Below are 23,528 nucleotides of genomic sequence, written 5' to 3'. Positions count from 1 at the left end.
TCACCTGGGCTTCTGTCAAAATACTGGCCCGTGTGACTGCGCTTCAGTTGCCTTTTAAATTTGCCATTTTAAAACCTGAGAATCACAGCTGCTGTAGAGAAGATGCTTTGGCTACCACTTCCCAGGCTGTAACCTCCCCTGCTTTATAGGCCAGCTCTTTATATGGTTTGAGTGTTCATCCCTCGCTGTGTCCCTCAGTGCTCTGACTGCATCAAGCCTCAAAATGCATGAAAACCCCAGAGAAAGTCAGGGTGTACATTGTACTCTGATCCCGGTGGCTTTCTGGTTGTTCCATGCACCCTCCTGCCCTGCCTAGTTTACTTGTTACAGTCATGCCATGAAGGATTGCAAAGATGATAGCATCTGCAAATTCCAACTGGTTTACTATACATTTCCTAAGAATAGCTCAGGATCTTCGCTCAGGACCATGCCTTACTTACCTTCTTAAATTTACAGGGCACACAACCCTGTGAACACTGAGGTGGGCACTGATACATGCCCCTCTTGGTTTCTTTTTCAGCCTTCAAAGGATTTCACCCAACTTATTATTGTTTGTTATTAAGAATATTATTTAATAATTTGGTAAACTTTTTCCTGGGTGGAATGAAATCTGTTATAGAAAGGCTGTCACCATCGGTAATGTTCTCACACATTATGGGGATACCATATATGGCACCCAGTTCACAAAAGAGATAATACAAGAAGTCTCCAAGTTCTAGCAGGTTAAACATGGTTATACCGACCTTATTCCCAAAGAGCAAAAGGAGAAGAAAAAGGAAACATAGTCCTAAAAGAAATTAAGTAGTACAAATCTTAAATGATCCAAAACCCTTCCTAGTACCCAAATAAGCAGATGTATAATTCCCAACAGATAAATTGGTTTGAACCCAGATGAAATTATTATGGGGAATACTCCATCGCCTTGACTGATCCACATGATTTCCTAATGCATGTTTCTAATTATATTGTGAGCCACTCAAAACCCATTATGAGTCGTCTGAAGTATTATCATTTACAGGTATATGAAGCATTCCCAGACCCTCCAACCAACTCACCATCAGCTCCTTCTCTGACGGGGTCCTGGTTAAGGTCCTCCCAAGAAAGACTTCATTGGATCCACGCTCAAGAGGACTCCCCAGGTCTTCCTGACCCCCCTACACCACTGTAAAGTGCCAAGACCTTAGGACTTGGGTACGTGTATCACAACGGCAAGAGTGCCAGCACCCACAAAGAGCCATTGGACCTGTCAGCTCCTCTCTTTGGCCAAGCAGACATACTAGCTAACCAGCAAAGCAGAGTAAGCCAAGCGCCTCTGCATGAGAACATCATCTGATTAACACACAAGAAAAAAATAACTAATTTAGACCAGAGCCCTCTCTTTTCTTGAGAAGCTGGGATTTGAAGGAACTATTCTGAGACCTGTGCTCCTAGCAAGTGACTGATAACAATAGAGACTGGGTCGGTCACTGAGTTGAGACTGAGTTGCAAGTGAGTGAAAAATAGACAACGAAATCTTGAAGAATTGCACGGAGGTGCAAGCCAAATTTAACTCTGTCCAAGTAGTATTGGTCGGACTGAGAGATTGCTGAGCCAGACCTGTGATAGGACTGGTTATTTGGCTGTCTCTCTTTTGTCACTGTTTTCTCTTCCTGTTAGGTTTCTTTCTGTGTTCCCCCTGGAGTCCGAGGAGTTCTCCCTGGAGGCCGATATGTTCTCAGATAATTCGCATTGCCCTGACTGTGGGCAGCAGTGGTTCCCTAGTTTAGAACTGGGCCACTGGTTGTACCAGACTGAACTTATTGAAAACGAATGTTACCAAGTATTCTTAGACCGGATTAATAGAGCTGATTACTGTCCCGAGTGCTATCCTGATAATCCTGCCAATAGAAGCCTTGTTCTTCCTTGGTCTTTCCCACTTGAGTGGGCTCCCCAAAATCTTACCAGGTGGACCTTTGAAAAAGCTTGCCACCCATTTCTGCTGGGTCCTCCACTGGTTAGAAAAAGGATACATGACTCTCGAGTAGCTGGTTTTAACCCTGCGTTACAGTTAATCTTGACCAGAACAGACATAACCTTAAACAAAAAACTTGGCCAAAGCAAATAACTTCTTAAACAGTCAGAATCATGGAGCCTCTAGGGGGTTTTGTACTAGCAACCCAAGGAAGATGGAAAAATGACACTTTTTAATCTGATCCAGATTGTCATCACTTTGGGAAACTGCTTAAGGTTGTTGAATCTGCTACCATGGTCAACACCTGTAAGGTTCAGTATTAATTTAATCAGTATTCCAGCCAGACTGTTTACCTAGAACCAAACTATTTCATGTTCCCTGTGTTTTGGAATTAGGTTACCCCTCCTAAAAAGCTCCACAGCCTAATAATTGACCTATGACAAGGTAGTCCTGGAGGAGATGCCCACACTGTGTATACCACAATGATATTTCTGGTGATAACTTTTGTGAGATGGCATCTTCATTGGAGCTGGAATCTTGTTTATTTTGGTAAAAGAACTAGACATTTTAATAAGACACTACATTGCTCTAAATTCCACCTCTTAATCATTAATCTGTGAATTTATATATGTATATAATTTATTCGTATATAATCAGTTATTCCTCATTGTCTCTACTGGGCCTCAGTGTGGGTTTGACATTATCCGTAACTGGTCACTGTCAGAGAAATCATATTCTATCAGGCAACACCTGCCTAGGTTACACGAAAACATGCAGAGATACCACTGTCCACACTTACGTGGCGCTACATAAACAGACTGTCCTGTCCGTGTGGTGACTGAACTTAGAATGTCCTACCTAGGAGACGGAAAAGTGCCTGTATGAAATAGGTGACAAAAGGAATTATCAAGCTTGACTCCTTATGTCTTTGAACAGTCAAAGGGAAGCATCTTTGTAGGTCTTGCTGGACATGAGCCACATTCTGGTCTTCATGTATTCGTGAGAATCATGGAACCAGAGTCCAGGTTAAGAAACTCAGAAAAAACTGTTGAAAACATCTCAAAGGCTACTGAACAAGTTTGAAATTCCACTTAAGATGCTAGATAATCTCGTGCTTGTGTAGCAACTCAACAATTTCTCAAGGTCCCAGGTTCTTTCTGTTTTCCCCCCTCTGGGATCCTTATCACATTGGCCTTTGTCCTCACAGTGTCAGTGATTACAGTGTGACCTGTTGCTGCTCCAGACATTTCCGTCCCAAAGGTTGGAAGTAGTGAGCAAAAAGCTTTCTCCTTTCAAAACTGTCTTATTTGGAAAGAAAATCTTTCTCTAAAGGCCCTGACCAATTTCTTCTTACACCTCATTAGAAGGCACTGGTTCCCGAGGGCGCCTGGGAAGCCAGGCAGAGGGGTAAGGCTGGCAGTGCCTGAGTGGGCACCTTGTCTCCCCTAATACAACCAGGGCTCTTTTGGGAAGGAAGAAGTGAGGAATGAATAGCTGTTTTTATGTGAGGACTCATGCCTGCCACATGTTGTGAAAGCTCAAGTTATTTGTTCATCTGTATAAAGAATGTTCCCCAGAGATCTGTCCTGTATCTGCCTTATGTCTGTCATGGTGGAAGTTCTCTCCTGTTATATTGCTGAATAAACTATATGGACTCTCAAACTGAGTGAAGACTAGCAGTTTATCATTAACCCTTGGTTAATAACTCCTTCACAGTCCTAAAGCCCACCCCAAAGAGTGAGCATTTACTGTGAGGTATTGCTTTTTTAAGAATATGGAATGCTTCATGAATTTGCATGTTGTCCTTGTGCAGGGGCCGGGCTGTGCTGCCGAAGCCAGCATGAGGCATTGCTTTTGAGTGCTGTTCTGATCAATATTATTGGCCCCTGAATTTTTTCAGGTACATGCTAAGAAACACTCTACATATGTGCAATTTTAATTATCAGCAAAATAGAGAAAAGGTCTTTTGTTTCTGTTTTAACCAATCTCTCCTTTCAGTAGTAAAGACAAATTAAATGGATTTATACCATTGATTTTCAAATCAGTGCCTGGATGAACCTATCAAAATTTGCAGATTTCTTGAGCTTACAGAAATATTGACTCAAGTTGCTCACGGGGCCCAGGAATCAGCATTTTATAAATAATGCTTTGAGGACTTGTGCAGGTACTCTAGGGCAGTGGTCCTCAACCTTTTTTGGGCCATGGACTGGTTTAATGTCAGAAAATATTTTCACGGACCTGCCTTTAGGGTGGGATGGATAAATGTATCACGTGACCGAGACAAACATCAAGAGTGAGTCTTAAATGGATGTAAGAGGGAATATGATCATTTTTAAAAAATAAAACATCGCCTGACCAGGCGGTGGCACAGTGGATGGAGCATCGGTCTGGGATGCAGAGGACCCAGGTTCGAGACCCCGAGGTCGCCAGCTTGAGCATGGGCTCATCTGGCTTAAGCAAAAAGCTCACCAGCTTGGACCCAAGGTCGCTGGCTCGAGCAGGGGGTTGCTCAGTCCGCTGAAGGCCCGCGATCAAGGCACATATGAGAGGGCAATCGATGAACAACTAGGGTGTTGCAACAAAAGGCTGATGATTGATTCTTCTCATCTCTCTCCATTCCTGTCTGTCCCTATCTATCCCTCTCTCTGACACTCTCTCTGTCCCTGAAAGAAAAAAATAAATAAATAAAACATTGTTCAGACAAATATAAATAAATCGGAAATAATGTAAGTTATTTATTCTTTCTCTGTGGACTGGTACCAAATGGCCCACAGACTGGTACCGGTCCGCTGCCCAGGGGTTGGGGACCACTGTTCTAGGGGCCCTACTTGGAGACATAAAATAGTACCATATCCATGGTGTTTAGTTATCTGGCTTAAAAGGATAGAACTGGGTACCCAGAATGCTGCACGGTAGTAATAGTGATTGTGTTTTGCTAGTAACATAGAGATTTCCCATCTGAAGGTCACTTGATATTTTAGGTTACAACTCAGTCACATTTGTCTCATTAATTAAAATGATTGCACTATTGTAGCCCTCCTCACAAACAGTTCTGTATGATGTCTATTATAAGCCATGTGAAAATATGGGTAAGAGAATCAAAACTATTCATTTTAATATTACATTAAGAGGGTACTTTGCCCTCAGACATGATTATTACATACCTGTTACACGGGTCACTCTCATAAATGACATCATGTGGGAGAGGTCATAAAATTGAGCAAGGGAGAAAATTTAGAAAAAAGCTTCGTAGCTTTTTTTGCCTAGGTCATTTCAGTATGACTACACTTGGCCTGAAGAAGTGTAAATTATTCTGGATTGCTCTACTTCAGGTTTGTGAATAATGAATTTTAAAGTGCAAGTATATTCCTAAAATTAATTTTCATCACACATGATCTGGAAGGTCAGCCACACTATTTTGGATTATGTGAGCCATATCAGTATCTGCTTTTACACTGTAGAGGATTTGATAATATTATTTACACAAAATGGTGGCCATTTAAAAAATGACTTTTCTAACTACTTCCTGTTATGTTAATTTTATGGCAGACCTGGGAACTGAAGGTTAATGGAAACATACTGAGGTAGACAAGGAAGGAATGTCTCCTCAAGAGAGAGCTGTCCCGGGTGGTTGGGTGCACTGTGTTAAGATTCATCTCTAAGTCACAGGAGAAGTAACCCCAGGCAAGCGGCAAGCCCAGGCAAAGAAAGAACTTGGTGGCATTCAAATAGTATGTGGCCATCAGCATGTTATAGATAATGCATGAGTCATACCCCTTCCCGGTCTTCAGTTTCCCCGGCAACCCTTGAGTGTCCGTGGAATCTTGGGAATACAACTTGAAAACAGCTTGTTATAGAGGAAAAGGATGTCCTTGTGGCAAGCCGACTTGGGTTTGCCTCCACACTGGCTACTGAATGACCTTGGGCGGCTGAACCTCTGTATCCACTTTCTTTATCTGGAAAATAGAAGGAACCATCATAGTCCATACATCATAAGAGTGTTATGATGACCAAATGAGTTAATACACAATGTGCTTTGAAGGCTGCCTGGCCCGAAGAACACGCTTAATAAATGTTAGCTATTGTGTGTGTGTGTTTTACGTTATTTGTCTTCACAGCAGGATTGTAAATTGTTTGAGGGCTTTTTATCTCTAGAGCCTAAAACAACAGCCTTCACTAAAATAAGCGCTTAAAAATAGAAAAAAAGATACATATTGGGCCCTGACTGCCATACATTTGTCATGATGGCGTTTATATCTAAACTGCCATTCTGGATTGACTGATTCTCTTAACTCTTCTTAATTGCAAACTTCTAATCCCCCTCTCCTTTTTAAAAGAAATATTTATAGCTCACTTACCATTACAGGTCTTTTCTTTTAATTCTTTTCCCCACAGAAGCTGATTTATTTTATCATTCACTTAAAAAATTATTAACTTACAGCCAACAAATAGAAAAGTGCAGAAAATAAGTCACCTGTGTACCCAGATTGTATTAACATTTTGCCACTTTTATCTCTGTTCTTTCTTTTAAAAGATACTTTACAAATACAGTTGAATCCCATGCTTATTCTCCGCCTATTCTTGTCCTTCCTTCCATAGAAGCAAACACTAAATGGAAGTTGATGTCTGTCCTCTCTATTCATGTGTTTTTTATTTTATACCTATTTAAACAATGTACAGAACAGTAAAAAGAACTGGTTACTTTCAAAATTTTATTCACAGCATTTACATACAAATATGTAACATGCATCAATTTGTAGAGTTGACCTTACAGCATTTCATTTTGTATGTTGGAGTCTGCTAAACTTGCTTGTGTTACTGCAGGCAAAGGCCAGTCGGTGTATCAGACGGTGAACACCTACCAGGTCGTCGAAGCATTGCCAGTGGTACCCGGAGATGGAACACGAAGGCTAGCCACATCTGCAGAGGAAGCCGTGAGGCAAATTTGTGGACCTCTTTAGAGAAGTCCCAGGATACTGCTATGTAGGAAGGCATTCCTCATTCTAGCACCTGGTGCATTCTCTGTACATGGAGAATAAGACCTTACTGCTTTAACCTGTCCAGGCCCTTCTGGAAACAAATCAAAATGATAAAAGTTTTGCTGTAGATTTCAGGGTCTCAGGGAAGTGGGGATATCTCCCAGTGATGAGCCCAAGTTTACTTAAGTGGGAGAATGAATCATCACCTCCACACACAGGGCACTGAAAACCAACATTTCATGATTGAACTTGAAAAGATTTCAGTAAATGTAAATGTTTTTATGCCATATGAAGCACATGGAGTCTTCATCAGTTCATTTTTGCAAAAGATCCCTTCAAAGGCATCTTTTTTGGACATAATTACAGAACGGTTTTTTCTGCAGCTGCAGAAGGTTGGCCACCATCCCCATTTCCATCAGGATAAGGCTCAGCCTCCCTTCCATTGTGCAGTCTAGAGGTTCCTAATGCGCCCTCCTCCTGGTTTGGATTGGACACGTTGAAAAGATTGACCTGCTTCTGGATTAGTGGCCACCACATCTCCCAGATACCCCAGCACGTGACTTCTTGAGAGGATGTACCAGGAACCTCCATGTTTGTACCACTTCTAGCTTGTAGCCTTGAGGAGGGAATACCACTTCAGTTAAGAACAAACACATGATACGTTACAAAAGGCCGGGATGCAGTGGGCTACCGGAGTGGCGAGGGCCTTGAGACAAGAAAGGTGGTTATTGAGCGTTTGTAAGATTATAGAAATACTTGTCATCAATCCTTTGCAGATTGTTTATTGGCTGCAACCTAGTAATACATTTTGTTACCAAGTAATAACATTTTGAAAGCATTCCATTATAAAGTTTATTGAGGATATTCTATATACAATAAAACGTACAGATTTAAAATTTGCTGACAATTGGAACCACCACCTAAATAGAGGAAACACTGTTTTGACCCGCTAGATGTTTTCTCATGCCCTCTTCCAGTGAGTGCTTCCTCCCGCAGGAACCGCTGATCTGATCTTATCACATAGTCTGTAGGTCCGCACCCGCAGAAAGGGGGGCCTTTCCCTAACCTAACACCTCCCTTCTCTTCTAGTTTATGATTGGCACCACTCTTCATTCACTCATTCATTCATATTTTTTTTCAATTAAAATATGGAGGTCTTACTCTATACCAGGCACTATGCTAGGCATTTGGGATTAAAATTATAATTTTTAAAATAGAATTTTACAAAATTGTGCTATGAGAAAGATGCAAAAACACTAGTCTCTCAAAATGGAACACTTTACAAAGCTCTTTCACATATATTTATAGGTTATCTTTTTTAGTTAAACTTGGTATAAAAACATAAATTCCAGGTGTACAACATTATAATTCGACATCTATATATACTACAAAGTGATCACCACCAAAAGTCTCATTACCATCCTTCACTGTATAATTGACCCCATGCCCCTCTGATAACCACCAACTTGTTCTCTGTATCTGTGAGTTTTGTTTTGTTCATTTGTTTTGGTTTTCTTTTTGTTTTTTAGATTCCACATATAAGTGAAATCATACAGTATTTGTCTTTCTCCATCTGACTTATTTCACTTAGGTCCATCCATGTTGTCACAAATGGCAAGATTTCATTCTTTTTTTTTTTTTTAGGCTGGACAGTATTGCATTATATATATGTATCACATCTTTATCCACTCAACCATTGATGGACATGTAGATTGCTTCCATATCTTAGCTATTGTAAATAATGCTACAATGAACATAGGGGTGCATATATCTTTTTGAGTTAGTTTTTTCTTATTCTCTTTCTATTCTTCCAAATTCTTTTGAGTTAGTGTTTCCTATAACCAGAAGTGGAATGGTTGAATCACATGGTAGTTCTATTAATTTTTTGAGGATCATATACATTTTATGTATTCAATCCTCATAGTAATCTTTAATCATTTTTATAGATAATGAAGGTTAAATAACTTTGGATAGTATTGATTTTTAACAAAAACTAAGATTTATTTATAAAATGATACAATTCTTTTTATTGCTTATAAATTGCCTCTACTTTTGATTACTTTTATTTACAGCTCATAATAAATAATTTACTTATTAGTCTTATTTGACTACTGCCTACAAAGGTATTGTCTAAAGATACTTCTCTATATCTTACAAAAGAATACCACTAAGGAGGCAGTAACAAAACTCCAAAAGTATATTTCCTACTCGAAATAAGGCAGCCATCTTAGTTTGTTGGTAGCCACTGTGCATTGTTCCTTGTTAAAGGCAAGCTCCTGACAGGTGAATTCTGAGTTTACATGGGACAGAAATTGGAGACATAAAGAAAATCTACAATGAGTAGCTCAGCAGTAACTTAAATTTCTACTCTTAGAATTTAAGAATTTTTATTTCAATTTCATAGATGTTCTCTTTAAAATTTTGGTCACATGGTCTTACTTTTTATGTCCTTTCAATCGCGCTAGAATGCATTAAGAGGTTATGGCATTCTTAGTTAATAATCTGAAGCTTTTTTCTCTTTGTGGTCCAGAATATGGAAATATGATTCTTAAGAAAAGCAGAAAACATTTTTTTCTTCACTAGAAAAAATTTCAGAGAGGAACTATTACTCAGATTTAATCTGTAAAGCTGAAATGGGCATTTCTCCCAGGCATGAATAAAAAATCATTTAATTATCTTCCATTTTATTTTAGTGACCGTATAAATGCCTTGTTTCCTGTGTCCATGGGAAGCATGAGTCTGCTGGGACTTGGGACAAAAAGAAAACGAGACATCTTCACAAGGAAAACCAGACACTAACAAAAAGTATCCCAAAGTCTGCAGAGACGCAAACATGGCGGACGGAGGACTAGGGGACCCTCCCCAGGGTAAGACAAGCTGGCACGGCGCTGGGCTTGGCGTGCAGGAGGCTGGGGCTGTGCTGAGAGCAAATCTCTTAAGTCTCTTGTGGCTGAAACCTGAAGTTTGCAAGTTAAAAAACATATTAACTTAATTGATTAGTTTGTTGTGGTTCTTATTCTTTCATATTTACTGAATGTTACCATAATACCAGACCTTAATTATAAATAAGATTAATGTTTTAGAGACTCTAATCATATTGGGAAAATGCAATGAAACTTAAAAAAAGATGCTAGACAAATCTTTATTAATTTAAAAAGATCAAGATGTTTTTAAAAATTAAGAAAGCAGGGTTGTGCTATATATTTAGAGGGGATCTTTCAGTGATAGGGAAAGATGAAATTTAAATTCATCCTTCCTATGTGTATATAAAGGAAAGACAAAATAGGTAAAATATGAATAGATTTTCTAGTAGAGAAGAAAGGCATATTTATTAAATCTTTTACTAAGGATGTTTGTAAAAAAAAGATACAAGTAGAACAGTATAATGAACCCCCATGTACTCAACATCTACCTTCAACTCTTAGCTGCATAATGCTGAATTTGTGGCCTGTTGGGATATTTAAATGTGAATCCAAGGCATTACACATTTTATTTATAAATCACTTTTATCTCTTAAAAATAGATTAAAAAATAACCCAAATAGCCTTATCACACCTAAAATATAAATTAATAGATATTTCTTAATATCACCATATATCCAGTGAGTGTTCACATTCACCCCGTTGTCTCAAGCCCTGTTGGGTTTTATTTCTCCTCTTTACAGGGGGTCACATACTGCATTTGATTGATAGGTCTTTTAGAGTGCTTAATTTTTTTAAGCTTTTTTTTTTTTTAAGGATTTTATTTATTGATTTTACAGATGGGGGAGCAAGAAGTATCAGCTCATAGTTGCTTCACTTCAGTTGTTCACTGCTTGCTTGTCGTATGTGCCTTGTCTGGGCAAGCCCAGGGTTTTGAACCAGCGACCTTAGCGTTCCAGGTCAACACTCCATCCAATGTACCACCACAGGCCAGGCTTTAAAGTTTTATTATAGAAAATTTCAAACATTTAAAAGTAGAAAGAGGGAAGAAATAATCCCATGGACCCATCAAACAGCTTCATCTGCTGTCAACATATGACTAATATTGTTTCCTCTACACTTTCCTTTCCCCCATATCACTGAATCGAAGCAAATTCTAGACATATAATTTTAGCCATAAATACTTGAAGACTTATCTCTGTAAGATAAGTAAGGATTCTTTCTTAAAAACATCAGTATCATGATACTTTTATTGTTGTAAAAGATGAACAAAAATTTCTTCGTATCATCAAATATCAGGCATTCAGATTTACCTGACTGTATCATAAACACTTCATTACAGTTGATTTTTTTTTGACACTGGGTCTAAACAGTGTGGTCCACACAGTGCATTTGGTTGATATGTCTCTAAAGTCTCCCTTTATCAGTAGGTCACCCTTCCTTTTCTTTTTATTCTTGCTATTTATTTTTATTTCTTGCTGTTACTAAAGAAACAGAGTCTTTTGTCCCTTGAATGCTCCACATTCTGGGTTTTATTGATTACATTTCTGAGGCATAATTTACTACATTCCTCTGTCCCTATATTTCTTGGAACCTGGTAGGTAGCTCCAGAAGCATGATCAGATACATGTTTAGCTGTTTTGCAGGCAGACTTCCTCAGTGGTACAGTGCACTTCCCATTGCATTGAATCAGGAAGTTAGGATGTTGGGTGTTCCGTCTTTATGTGATTGATCAGCTGGTTCAGCAGTTGTCCGTCTGGTCATCCATTAGAAAATTCCTCATCAGTTCTTTGCTTAGTGGTTTTAGTTGCTATTGATGATGCTTGCCTAGGTCCATTAATTATTTCATTAGGGAAGAGGATGTGTTTAATTCAACCAAAAGTTGCTCCTGTCATTCAGAATAGTTTTACATTAATATTATTTATTAACTTCATTAACATGATGATAAATTTGTTTTGTCTTAATCTCCTTCAGTGGCTGTCAAGAGAAATAATGTTTAGAAAGAATGCCTTGTAAACTATAAAAATCTATATAGGTACTTATTAATTAGAGACCTTGTTAAAAATATAAAAAAGGGGAAATTTTTTTTCAATAAACTGATAAATTTTTATCTCCATAGACTCTCAAAAGGATTTGGAAAGTGAACCATCAGTAAATTCTCAGGCAGAGGAGACCACTGTCACAGCAAGTACCGCCGAAGCCACGCAGACCATAGGCCCCGCCTCTGGTCTCAGCAAAGACCACCAAGAAGTAGAAACAGTAGATTCAGGAAGTGCAGACATAGCTGACCAATCAGAAAGTCCAGATGAAACAAATTTTGGGAAACACCTGAAGAATAAAACGGAATGTGAGACCATTTTTATCTCCATTCAAAAGGATTTGGAAAGTGACCCATCAGTAAATTCTCAGGCAGAGGAGACCACTGTTACAGCAAGTATCTCCAAAGCCACGCAGACCCTAGGCCCCGCCTCTGGTCTCAGCAAAGACCACCAAAAAGTAGAAACGGTAGGTTCAGGAAGTGCAGACACAGCTGACCCATTAGAAAGTCCAGATGAAACAAATTTTGGGAAACACCCGAAGGATAAGATGGAACGTGAGACCAACCAGAGTTTTGAGGATGGCGAACAAGGGCTCCAACTCTCTTCAGCCAGTCTGGGCGAGGAACCCTCACACCCGGAACCCGGCCCTGATCCCAGTGACCAGGCAGGAGGAGCAGGTGCACAGTTAGCGGGCAGCCCCGCGGATCTCCCTGAGGGGGCGAGCGACAGACCCAGAGCTTCACAGGAGCCACCTGCTGCAGAGCCTGAGGGGGCCCCAAGCCGTGGTCGTCCCGGTGAGGGGCTGGAGAGCCAGGGCGTGCTGAGGAAGCGGCGGGGGGAGCCAGGTGAGAGAGCCCCCCGCCCCCTGTCCTGTCCGCTTTGCTCTGTCACTGAGAACACAGCAGAGGTCAGAGTCTTCATCAGGGACACAGCTCTCCTTGGGCCTTACCCAAGGTCACAGAAAGAGATACGGCCGAGCTGAGATTAGAATGAGGTTTCTTATCTCTTAAACTTGCTCATTCTACTACATTAAATAAACTGCATTTTTATACAGTGTTTTCATTAATTTACTGTTTGTATTTAATGCAGTGTGATGAAAAAAATAAAGGGGGTGTGACTTTTAAAAAATTCACCTCTGGCTTTTTATTTCTCACAGGCATATTTTCACTCACACTTTTAAAAATCTTTTCTTTTTTGGGAAACTGAATGCTACAGAAATCAAGAAATGGGAAATCTAAAAAACAAACATCAAGGTACAGCGCCCATTAATGCAGTCATTTCAGTTTTCTAGGCGTCTGAACAAATTAGTTCATTTCTCTTTCTGATTTCCCCCTGCTTGTATATTAAGGAGAACAAGCATCATGTCTTCCCTTATGAAGGTGATGGGGACAGTGTGCTAAGTCCTTACTGGAACTCAAGGGCCGGGGTTCCAGTTGTGACCCTTTCGCTTGGGTGGTGGTGCGCAGGCCTCTTAACTCCCAGTACTTCCTGTTTGCAGAATGAAGAAGCCGGTCAAGATGACATCCAGCCGGTCTCTTGCAACTCTCAGCTTCTGTGGTTGTGTGTGTGCATTTGTATTTGATAGCCCTCTGAAGAGTTCAGTCTGAAATGCCTGTTTGTCAGTGCAAAGTTATATAAAATACAAGCCACTCTGTTCATCAGGGACTTGACTGAGGGCTAGAAATTCAGGTTTCACTGTAGATCAATGGCATCTCAAATGCACGTTTCATTCATGAATCATTAGCGCAGTTTGTAACTTCAGTGAAGGCAGGGAACTATGTCTCGCTCAGTCATTATGTCTCTGTGGCACCTGGCCCAGAGGAGCCACTTTATGAATATTTGTTCACTGAAGAAATGAATGGGAGTTGGATGGACCATTATGTACCATCAGAATTTCACCGGTATGCAGGTTCACTGAGTCAAGGAAGAAAATATTTGTTTTAAAACATAGTTCATTTGTGGGAAGCAACTTAATATAATGGAATGAGCTCATCTAGGAGATGAGAAACCTTATTCTAATCTCAGTTCAGCCACATCTCTTTATGTGGCCGTGGGCAAAGCCCGTACCGTCCTTCCACCTTGTGCCACGATACATAAGATTGGGGGCTGGAGCGTAGTAATCATTACAGATCCTTTCAGTTCTTAAATTCTGTGATATATTTTTTAAACTTAGGCGTTTTTTCTTTTTGGTGTGATATGACTAAACAAACTATCCTTTGCAGGTGAAGATGATTCTTCTTTATGTTAATACAGAATGATTGAGTTATTTTTCCAGTAAGCATTCTCAGCTTTCACTGTTAGAGTGCTACAAAATACTGCCCTCTTTCTTACCCACATGTTTTAAGATTGGTACAGTGATTTCTGCTGGCTCTAAACTTAGTGTGTCTGTTACTGATATACCTGGGGCCCTGAGGAGCCATGTGGGACTTGAACACTGGAATTCGAGCATCACTGTCCTGTGATGTTGAGTCATGTGTTCAGCTGACATTTCTTAAATCACTTCATAATTTTGTACATTTCTGGTTGAGTCACATACCTGGGTTTGGCTACAATATCTGGCTACTTGTTTCTTTGTCCTTGATGTACAGGTCAGTGAGGAATTGTGAATGTAGCAACAGTATCCTTAAATGATTTCGTAGCATTACATTTTATTCTTCTAAGTAGAATAAAAATAATAGTGAACCTTCAGGAAAAGACAGGATAAAAGCCTTGTATAAAACAAAATTTTACAAAGTTAGAAATCCTCTCAAATAAGTCTTTGGTTTGGTAAGAGATGTACATCCTCTCATTAGTGTCCAGTCTAAAAAAGAATGTTCTTTTTTTCCCCCAGAAGCTGAAAGTCATCAACAAGAAACACAAACATTGAAAGAAAACAAAGAGAATGCACCAGATACCAGAAGAAAGATCAATAAAATTGATTTTGTGAGATACGGTGAGAACAAAACTGGTACAGTTGATTCATATTCAGAATTCTCAGAGAAAATACCTAGAAAACCTTCAGATTTAAATAGTTTAACCATGTTTGTATAAAATGTTTGAAAGCAGGTAACAGTAAAATAGAGCTTAAGGAGTTTTAGGGATTTTTCTTTAGAGGTGCTGGCTGATATTTTGTGATCCTTAACGAAATGGGAAATCCTATAGGAGGAAAGACATTTCATCATCAAGACACTAAAATAACCTTTTCAGTCAGAGTGTGTTAACCTCGCAGGCAGAGTTTTTGCTCTTTGACCTTAAAAAAACAAACAAAAAACCAGCCTGTAACCTGTACTGTAGGTATTTGGAGAAAGTGGAATAGCTGGATAGTTCATTTCTAAATCACATCTTTTTTTTTTTTTTAATTTTATTTATTTATTTATTTTTTAGTGAGAGGATGGGAGGCAGAGACCGACTCCTGCATGCACCCCAACCGGAATCCACCCAGAAAGCCCACTAGGGGGCGATGCTCTGCCCATCTGGGGCCCTTGCTCCATTGCAACTGGAGCCATTTTTTAGCACCTGAGGTGGAGGCCATGGAGCCATCCTCAGCACCTGGGCCAACTCGCTCTAATCAAACCATGGCTTCAGGAGGGGAGGAGAAGAGAGACAGAGAAGCAAGAGGGGGAGGGTGGAGAAGCAGAAGGGCACCTCTCCTCTGTGCCCTGACCAGGAATTGAACCCGATACTTCCACACACCAGGCCGATGCTCTACCACTGAGCCAGTCGGCCAGGGCCCCCTACATCACATCTTTCTATTATAATGTAACAACATGTTATAGCAACAAGCACATACACTTAGCTTTGCCCTTTTAACAAAGTAATTGCACCTTCATAAAATTCAATCTAATAAGTCAGAGAAGAGGTATCTCTCTGGTAGATTTTAAGAGCAGGAAGTAGAAGGGATTTTGGACAGACACTTACCACCACCAGTGAAGTCTGACAGCATCTCTGCCCCATGTCAGGTGACCACGGGCTGTGTTTCTGACTCACGTCTCTCCTTTTGTCGTTATTCTTTCCCGTTCTCTGACAGGCTTCATCCTTGGCTTGCTGGTTGTGGCTGTTGCTAGTCTAGGCTGTGCTCATAGGTACTATTCCTCTTCAGCACAGAAAGTGTCCCCAAATCCAGCCTTGGAGGCCTTCTTGGCTCAGTTCAGCCAGTTGAAGGATGCATTTCCAGGGCAGAGTCCCTTTCTGTGGCAGAGGGGACGGAAGTTCCTCCAGAAGCACCTCAATGCTTCCAAGCCCACCGAGCCGGCCACCATCATATTCACGGCGGCTCGCCGGGGAAGGGAGACCCTGAAGTGCCTGAGCCTCCGCGTGGCGGATGCGTACACCTCCTACCAGCAAGTCTCCGCCATTCAGATTGACGGGGCTGGCCGGGCCTTGCAAGACAGCGACACGGTCAAGCTGTTGGTGGACATGGCCCTGAGCTCCGGCTTTGAGAACGGCCAGAAGGCCGCCGTGGTGCACCGCTTCGAGTCGCTGCCCGCGGGCTCCACCTTGATCTTCTACAAGTACTGTGACCATGAGAACGCGGCCTTCAAAGACGTGGCCCTGGTCCTGACCGTGCTGTTGGAGGAGGAGACGCTGGAAGCCGGTGTCGGCCCACGGGAGACGGAGGAGAAAGTGAGAGATCTGCTCTGGGCCCGCTTCACCGACTCGGACACGCCCCGCTCCTTCAACCGCATGGACTCGGACAAGCTGAGCGGGCTGTGGAGCCGGATCTCGCACCTGGTGCTGCCCGTGCAGCCCGTGGGGGACATCGAGGAGCAGGGCTGCCGCCTGTGAGGGCCGCAGGCGTCGTGGGGCTGTCAGGGTCGGTTTCAGGGCCGCCGCTTCTCTGCCAGGAGGGCGATGAATGTGAGGAAAGTCCCCGAAAACCACAAGTGACCTTATTTTTGGAAGAAAAAACAACTTTTATTTTTTACTTTTTGTAAAATTTTTGTAATCTAAGCTTGATAAACCTAAAAGCTGACCCGACTTTATTTTTCCTTGTCTTTCAATCAAATCAAGTTTGAAATAGAGGATGGTCTATAACTGAATATATATTTTTAAAATCTAAAAAATGTATATAGCAGCAGAATTATTGCACAGAAACAATCCTCTCAGAGTAACAACAGAATGGCTTTTGTTTTCTTGAGACACTAAAAGTATTTGGACTAAAGCAATTACAATTATGAAACAATGATAATTAAAAAAAATTTTTTCTATCCTATATTATATATTTAAAATACATTTTAATAGCCTTGGTATGGGATTACATTTTATACTGACTTGCACTTCTGAATACAGTAGTAGGAAAAAAGGAAGTTTGTATTCAAATACCTAAATACTATATGTAAGACACTGTCCTCTTTTTTTGTTTTGTTTTGTTAATGAGCCGAGGTAAAAGCAGTTTTACTGAGCTGATACGCCAAGGTTGCAGGTTTGATCCCCAGTCAGGGTATGTACAAGAATCAACCAATGAATGCATAGATAAGTGAACAAGTTGATGTTTCTCTATCGCTTTAAAAATCAATAAAAATAATGCACTGGCCAGTTGGCTCAGCAGTAGAGCGTTGTTGGCCTGGTGTGTGGAAGTCCCAGGTTTGATTACCGGTCAGGGCACATAGGAGAAGCGCCCATCTGCTTCTCCACCCTTCCCCCTCTCCTTTCTCTGTATCTCTCTCTTCCCCTCCCACAGCCAAGACTCCATTGTAGCAAAGTTGGCCCGGGTGTTGAGGACAGTTCCATGGCCTCTGCCTCAGGTGCTAGAATGGCTCTGATTGCAGCAGAGCAATGCACCAGATGGGCAGAACATCGGCCCCTGTTGGGCATGCCAGGTGGATCCTGGTTGGGCACATGTGGGAGTCTGTCTGACTTCCCAATTCTAACTTCAGAAAAATACCCCCCCAAATCAATAAAGTTTAAAAATTTAAAAAGCAGCTGTACTAAAAAAATTCCTAAAAATTGGGAACATTGGAAAAATTGTTTATAATCATTGGGAATAAAGACATTCTAATTGGCTGTATCTTTACCTCAGCTTTTTGGAATTATTTAGAGCAGTGATTTCACAGCATGTCTACCGCGTGCCCTCTGCCTTAATATTAGAGCAGTCCTGTTTTGACTGTTTCATTGGGATTTTTCATAAAATTTAATTGGAAGAGTTCTGCTGATACTAAAGTTTAAAAACCACTAAATGAAAAAACATCTTAGAAAACAGAAATGGGTAGAAAAAAATGAATATTAAAGTTCATGAATAGGAAGAGGACAAAATATAAATTTTATTGTATACATATGCTTTTTATGAAAGTTGAAGATCTATAGGTGAATGGCAGAATGCTTAAAGTAGTGTTTACTAGTATATTTCTGATGCTTTTGTTAATTTCTGTTCATTTCTGTCTCTGGAGTGGAATTTTATAATTGATTAGGATGAGAGTGTGAGTATCTTAAGAAGAAAAGATTTTAATAACCAATTGATTTTATGTAGGTACATTAGCATAACTTTACCATACTCTACTTGTTAAGTACCTTGTTTCTTTATCTGCTAGTTAGAAGTACCATTAGGTTATCAATTAGAGAAATGCAAGAGGTGTATACTTAGTGAGAGGAAGCAAAAATGGAAGTTTCTAAGAGGTTCTAGAGGTCAGTATTAATTGTTGGACCATGTTCTGTGTTTGTAAGAAAGATTGAAACAGTGGTTATGGGGACTAGTTGTGATTTGTGTTTGCATCCCAGCTCAGAAAGCAGAACTCTGGTAAATGACCCTGACCTCCTGAAGGATCTGTCCCATTACATGGCAGTCCTAGAACTGTCACCATGCTCCTGGACTACTTCAGCTACTCTTCGAGTCTATCAACTAGGTTGTGGCCTCTCTGCTGCTATGAGAGCAGAGAAGTCACGTGATTCAAGTATGGAATGAGTTTCAGAAATAGTAAGAAGGCCCTGCTGGTGGCTGAGGGGATAGAGTGTCAGCCTGGCATGTAGACGTCCCAGGTTTGATTCCCAGTCGGCACACAAGAGACGTGACCATCTGCTTATCTCCACCTCCCTCTCCCTCTGCTCTTCCTCTTACCTTCCCACAGCCAATGGCTTGATTGGTTCGAATGTGGCCTCAGTCACTAAGGATGGCTTTGTCAGAGCTCAACAGCCTCAGGTGCTAAAAATAGCTCGGTACTTGAGCCTTGGCCCTAGTTGGGGTTGCCACCCAGTCGGGTGCATGTGGGAGTCTGCCTCACTATTTCCCTTCCTCTCTCAAAAAACAAACAAACAAAAAACCAGTAAGAAGATACAGATATCTTTATTGATACCTAAAAAATCATCATAGAGGAGGAAGAATCTATTTGGAAACATCAGTCATAGGAAAAAAAGGTTCTAACCAAGGCCTTATTTGTGCTCAGTTGAGGTATACCTAAAGAAACTATTTTCATTTGGGACTTTCTGAAGCAATCTTCCAACAGAGTTGAGGAGAGATCTACCCACGTAACATGTTAAAGCATAGTGAATGTAGTATCAATCCAGTGTACACTCAGAGGGAACTGAAGAAAAATCTTAATACCATATTCAAATTCTGTTCTGTACTTCTAGATCTCAGCTGCTAGCTTTACGTTGCACAAACCGATGTGCCTTGTAGAACTTAGTTGGCCTGCGGACCTGCACACCTAGATCTGTAAAGGATCAGTGTGAAGTGTGTGTCTGATGTCGGAGACTCGGGTCACAGTTAAAACAAAGATTCTTGTTTTTCCCTCAGTAAAATAATAGTTTTTCATCATTTTCTTTCGACATAATTTAGAAAAGGAAACTTCAAAAAGTAACTTTTTCTTTTTTTTTACTGTTTAGCCTTTGTTGAAAAACACTTTTTCTTCCATGTGTAAGTGCAATCAACCGGAACTATTGTCAGTTTTCTGTCTGCTGCTCAGAAATCACTTTGAAAAGCAATAGATTATTAGCTCTGGGTGTTCTCATAAAAAATATATCTGTTTTTAAACAATTTATTATCTAATAGTCTCTTAGGTTAATGTGTACTCAACTATTTCTATTTTTTACATTTTTTAAGTCTCCAAACTTTCTTTTGTGTGTCTAATAGTTCATCTTCCATTACTATAATAGATGTTTTGCTTATTTGACTTAGAACAATGACATTTGTGGGCATGTGACACCATACATAATACCCAAACATCACCATTTGATTATTATCACAGAACAACTCTTATCACATCTATTAACATAAATCAGTTTTTGATTGATACCAGAGTTCTAGAAGCAACTGGTGGAATCAGAAATTGTCTCTAGACTTGAGATTTCTTTTTCCCTGTGGGATAAATTTTAGCTTTCCCTGTTGGTTTCTAAGGCTTGGCAGAGAAATTTCAGGGGATTTATATCACCACTAAAGATAGTAATGTTATTGTTTCTATTTTTTCAATCAATAAAATAATTTAAACATGTTTCATTGGAAAGCCTCCAAGCTCACGGCGAAGGCTCATATGCCAGTGGCCCTCCATACCCTAGCTGAGGGCCCTGTGTGACAATGCCAGCTGCTGCGGTGGCTTTGACCCTTTCATAGTGTTTGCGTGTCTGGTTTATACTTTTACCTGTTAAAGACAGGCAGCGTAAGGAGCACTGACATTAAAACAATGACAACTACAGCATGTGAAAGTGATAATTCAGCAACATGATCTTCACCAGGACCGTATTGATTGCTCTCTGACCAAAATTTTTATGCAGCTTCTATAGGTTCTAGCACTTCAAAAACTAATATTAAATGGAAAATACAATGATCATATGATTAGGGTGATCATTCATCTAATGGGAATAGAATTTATATCCATGCAGCTTATTTGTAAAGATGTACTTTCAAATAGCGACATGAGAACTATTTTACCATTTGAAAATAAAACAATTAGAAAAATAAACCAGTACTTCTTTGTAAAGTGCTCAACATAGCATTTTATAAAAACTGTTTTAAATCTGTTTTTCAAATTGAATATGTAGTTAAATATTGGTATTCATTTTAGTACTTTAACAATCTGAGCATAATATATTTCATTTTAAAATTTGTTGAGATGTTATAGTGGTTTTGTTTTTTCAAAATTAAAGTACCTTGAACACTGTATCACTGTTGATATTTGTGTTTATATATATTTTGAATATTAGTGATTACAAATCCTTTCATAATCCAAGAAAATACAAACTGATTATTTTAAAACTTTTCTAAAGGTCTCTAGGAAATGATCAAATACTGAGCCTTAAGAGTCACATGCTTGTGAATAATAATATATTTGCAAATTGATGTTACCAATTCTAGAGAGAACTATATTGATTTCCATGTAAAACAGTTTCTCCAGATAACTTTAAAATGTGCCTATTCCAACTTATTAACAGTTTGGTGTTAGGTTGTGGTCTAAATTTGCCTCACTGAGACTGAGATTGGGCTGTTGAAACTTATTTCTAACTAATAAAGTGCTCTACCCAAACGGTGGCCTTGCTTCTCTGTTTTTTAAATAATATATATATATATATATATATATATATATATATATATATATATATATATATATTATGAAAGAGCACTAGCCAAATGGCCTGAGAATGTAACCAGCACCCCTTAATCTGAAAATAATCTGTTAAGATAAATAATTTAGTCTTCAATGCCTTCCCTTCCAGTAATACATGTGATATCTATTTCAGTTTGTTCTGATGTCTTTAAAAATCCAGAGATTGGTTCCTGTCCTGGGAAATGATCCCCCACTTTTTCCGCATTGGGGCTCATAAACTAACTCTGCCCTTGGCTAAGAACACTTACCTGAATTAAAAAGAACATTTTGGACTTGGGAAGCCGCAGACTGAGTAACGTCGCGGTAGGGTCGGGTTGGCAAGGTGTCAGGCCCCAGCAATCACGGCCTTCCTTCCCCTGGGCCCAAACTGGACCTCAACGTCATGGTCATTGACACACAGCTCCAGGCAGCTGCTCCCAGATCCTCAGATTACACATGTGCAAATCTATTTGCCACCCCTGTCAGAGAGAGAGGCATCACACTGACTTTCAAACAACTGCATTTTGCTTTTTTTTCCTACTGAACAAGAATGAACGGCCCTGCCAGCACCTGTGTCAACGTTCTTGGCATTCCCCTTCATTCCCCGCTGTGACTGCATCTGTCCCTCATGGGTGTTGAAGAATGTGCCTTATAGTAATGCATTGTCTGGGTTTACCAAAAATAAATCTCCTTAATTCTTCTCAGTTGACTGATTCTTGATTATATTTCCCAAAAATGTATAGAGATGGGCAGGTGGTCATCAATGGTGGGAAAGAAAACGGCCCTCCCTTGGCAAATTCAAGAGCCAAAGGACGCTGTGTGGGTCAGGTGGCTTGGTGGCCGTAAGTGAAGTCACGTGTGCAGATTCTGGGTATAAACCTACTGTTCTCATTGAGCCTCCTTCTGGTGCTGGTCCTACTTAACGAGGCCTTTGGGGTTGGAGAGAGTGGGGTTGTAAGTAGAGCCTTGGGGATTGCTCCTACTCTGGGGTGTGCAGATAGGAAATGTGTTCTTAAGTGTGGACATTGTTCAGTTGTGGGGTGAAAATGGGAGGGTCCAGACAGTGTTAATTTCTGCCTCAGAATGTTGCCAAATGAGACTCAGCAGCAGAAGCCCCCAAGCACCCATCTTAGCCCCTTCTCCTGGCTTTCTGCCTCCTATATGCTATCCTCAGCTAAAAACAACCACCTACTGACATAGTTCATAGAACAGTTTTCTACCACATCTGAATGCAGTGTTGAAAGTCTGATTTGTCTTTTGCAGATTAGATAAATGGGAATTCTTGGGAGTCTGCATGTCTAAAAAGAATGAGCTTTCGGTGAGACAGGCTCACATCCGAGGGATAAGATGAACGTGAGGAAGAGGAACCAAGATTTTCCCGATGCTCACGGCCAGCAGCCACCTTGTTTGCAACAGCAGCTGCTTCCTTTGCAGGTCAGCTGGCGGCAAACCGCAGGGCCCTGTGCTGGGGCTGGGCAGGGCAGTGGTGAGCCACCCTCCACGGACAGCCTGTCTACCCACGAGGATGGAGGACTCGCCAAACACCAGGGACCCAAGCCAGAACTCCACAGACAGGTGGGAAGAGGGTGCTCTGGTTATCCAGAAAGGGGAGTGGTCACTTCTAGAGGTGGCCAAGGAACAAATCAGTGTGTTGGTCAAATAAGTTTGTAAATATGATATATAGGTTTGCTCGCTTATAGTTTGCATTGGGTGTGGGGGACAGGCTGTAAGCAGGCAGGGTCATTATAGCCTAAGGCTTAGTTTTAAGATTAAGCCTTTCCCACCCTAAGTGACTTTGTATCAGAGACTTCCTTGTTTGTATATTGGATTAAAGGTTTTGATTTCTATACTATAAAGTGGGGCAGACCAGGAGCTTGCTCTCTCTTGGTTCCTGAGATTAGCATTAGAGGAGAGCACATGGAGGAGAGGAGAAGCAGCCAAGATGGTGGAGTGCTGAAGTAGAAGCCAGTTTGTGCAGAGTTTGTGCAGAGAGAAGGGGATGGGGAACAGAGGTGAATAAGGCTGGTGAGGTACAAACCTTTGATTCTAGGAAACTCAGGTAAGTCAGTGGCTTTGGGAGCCCTGAATGGAAAGGGAAGTGTTTTCTCATTGTGTGTATTTCTTGCCTGCTGGGTGCAAGCTAGGATTAA

At 40.6% G+C, this 23,528-nt stretch overlaps 2 protein-coding genes across 4 annotated transcripts in view; both read left to right on the top strand.

Moving 5' to 3' along the window:
• LOC136325987 (torsin-1A-interacting protein 2-like) overlaps positions 1–22,078 on the top strand; it is a 30,895-nt gene extending 8,817 nt beyond the window's left edge. Inside the window, exons 1-6 of one of the 3 annotated variants that reach the window (XM_066261255.1) lie at positions 1,055–1,191; positions 3,765–3,851; positions 9,624–9,797; positions 11,971–12,735; positions 14,721–14,822; positions 15,897–22,078. In XM_066261255.1, the coding sequence (XP_066117352.1) occupies positions 9,764–9,797; positions 11,971–12,735; positions 14,721–14,822; positions 15,897–16,654 (1,659 nt within the window). In that variant the 5' untranslated portion in view covers positions 1,055–1,191; positions 3,765–3,851; positions 9,624–9,763 and the 3' untranslated portion in view covers positions 16,655–22,078. Of the gene's footprint in view, positions 1–1,054; positions 1,192–3,764; positions 3,852–9,623; positions 9,798–11,970; positions 12,736–14,720; positions 14,823–15,896 lie in introns of those variants that run through there. The other 2 variants (XM_066261254.1, XM_066261256.1) reach the window with 2 other exon arrangements.
• On the top strand, positions 1,188–3,617 carry LOC136325988 (torsin-1A-interacting protein 2). Its single transcript, XM_066261258.1, has one exon. It carries the CDS (start codon positions 1,709–1,711, stop codon positions 2,102–2,104), a length of 396 nt encoding a protein of 131 aa, XP_066117355.1. The 5' UTR covers positions 1,188–1,708; the 3' UTR covers positions 2,105–3,617.
• Positions 22,079–23,528: the final 1,450 nt, after the last annotated feature.

Source organism: Saccopteryx bilineata, chromosome 2 (genome assembly GCF_036850765.1).
Source record: "Saccopteryx bilineata isolate mSacBil1 chromosome 2, mSacBil1_pri_phased_curated, whole genome shotgun sequence".
NCBI lineage: Eukaryota > Metazoa > Chordata > Mammalia > Chiroptera > Emballonuridae > Saccopteryx > Saccopteryx bilineata.
This window is presented reverse-complemented; position numbering and strand designations above follow the sequence as displayed.

What these genes read in the sequence shown, in the direction of transcription:
- LOC136325988 (XM_066261258.1), top strand. Translation starts at nt 1,709, where the DNA reads ATGTTCTCAGATAATTCGCATTGCCCTGACTGTGGGCAGCAGTGGTTC.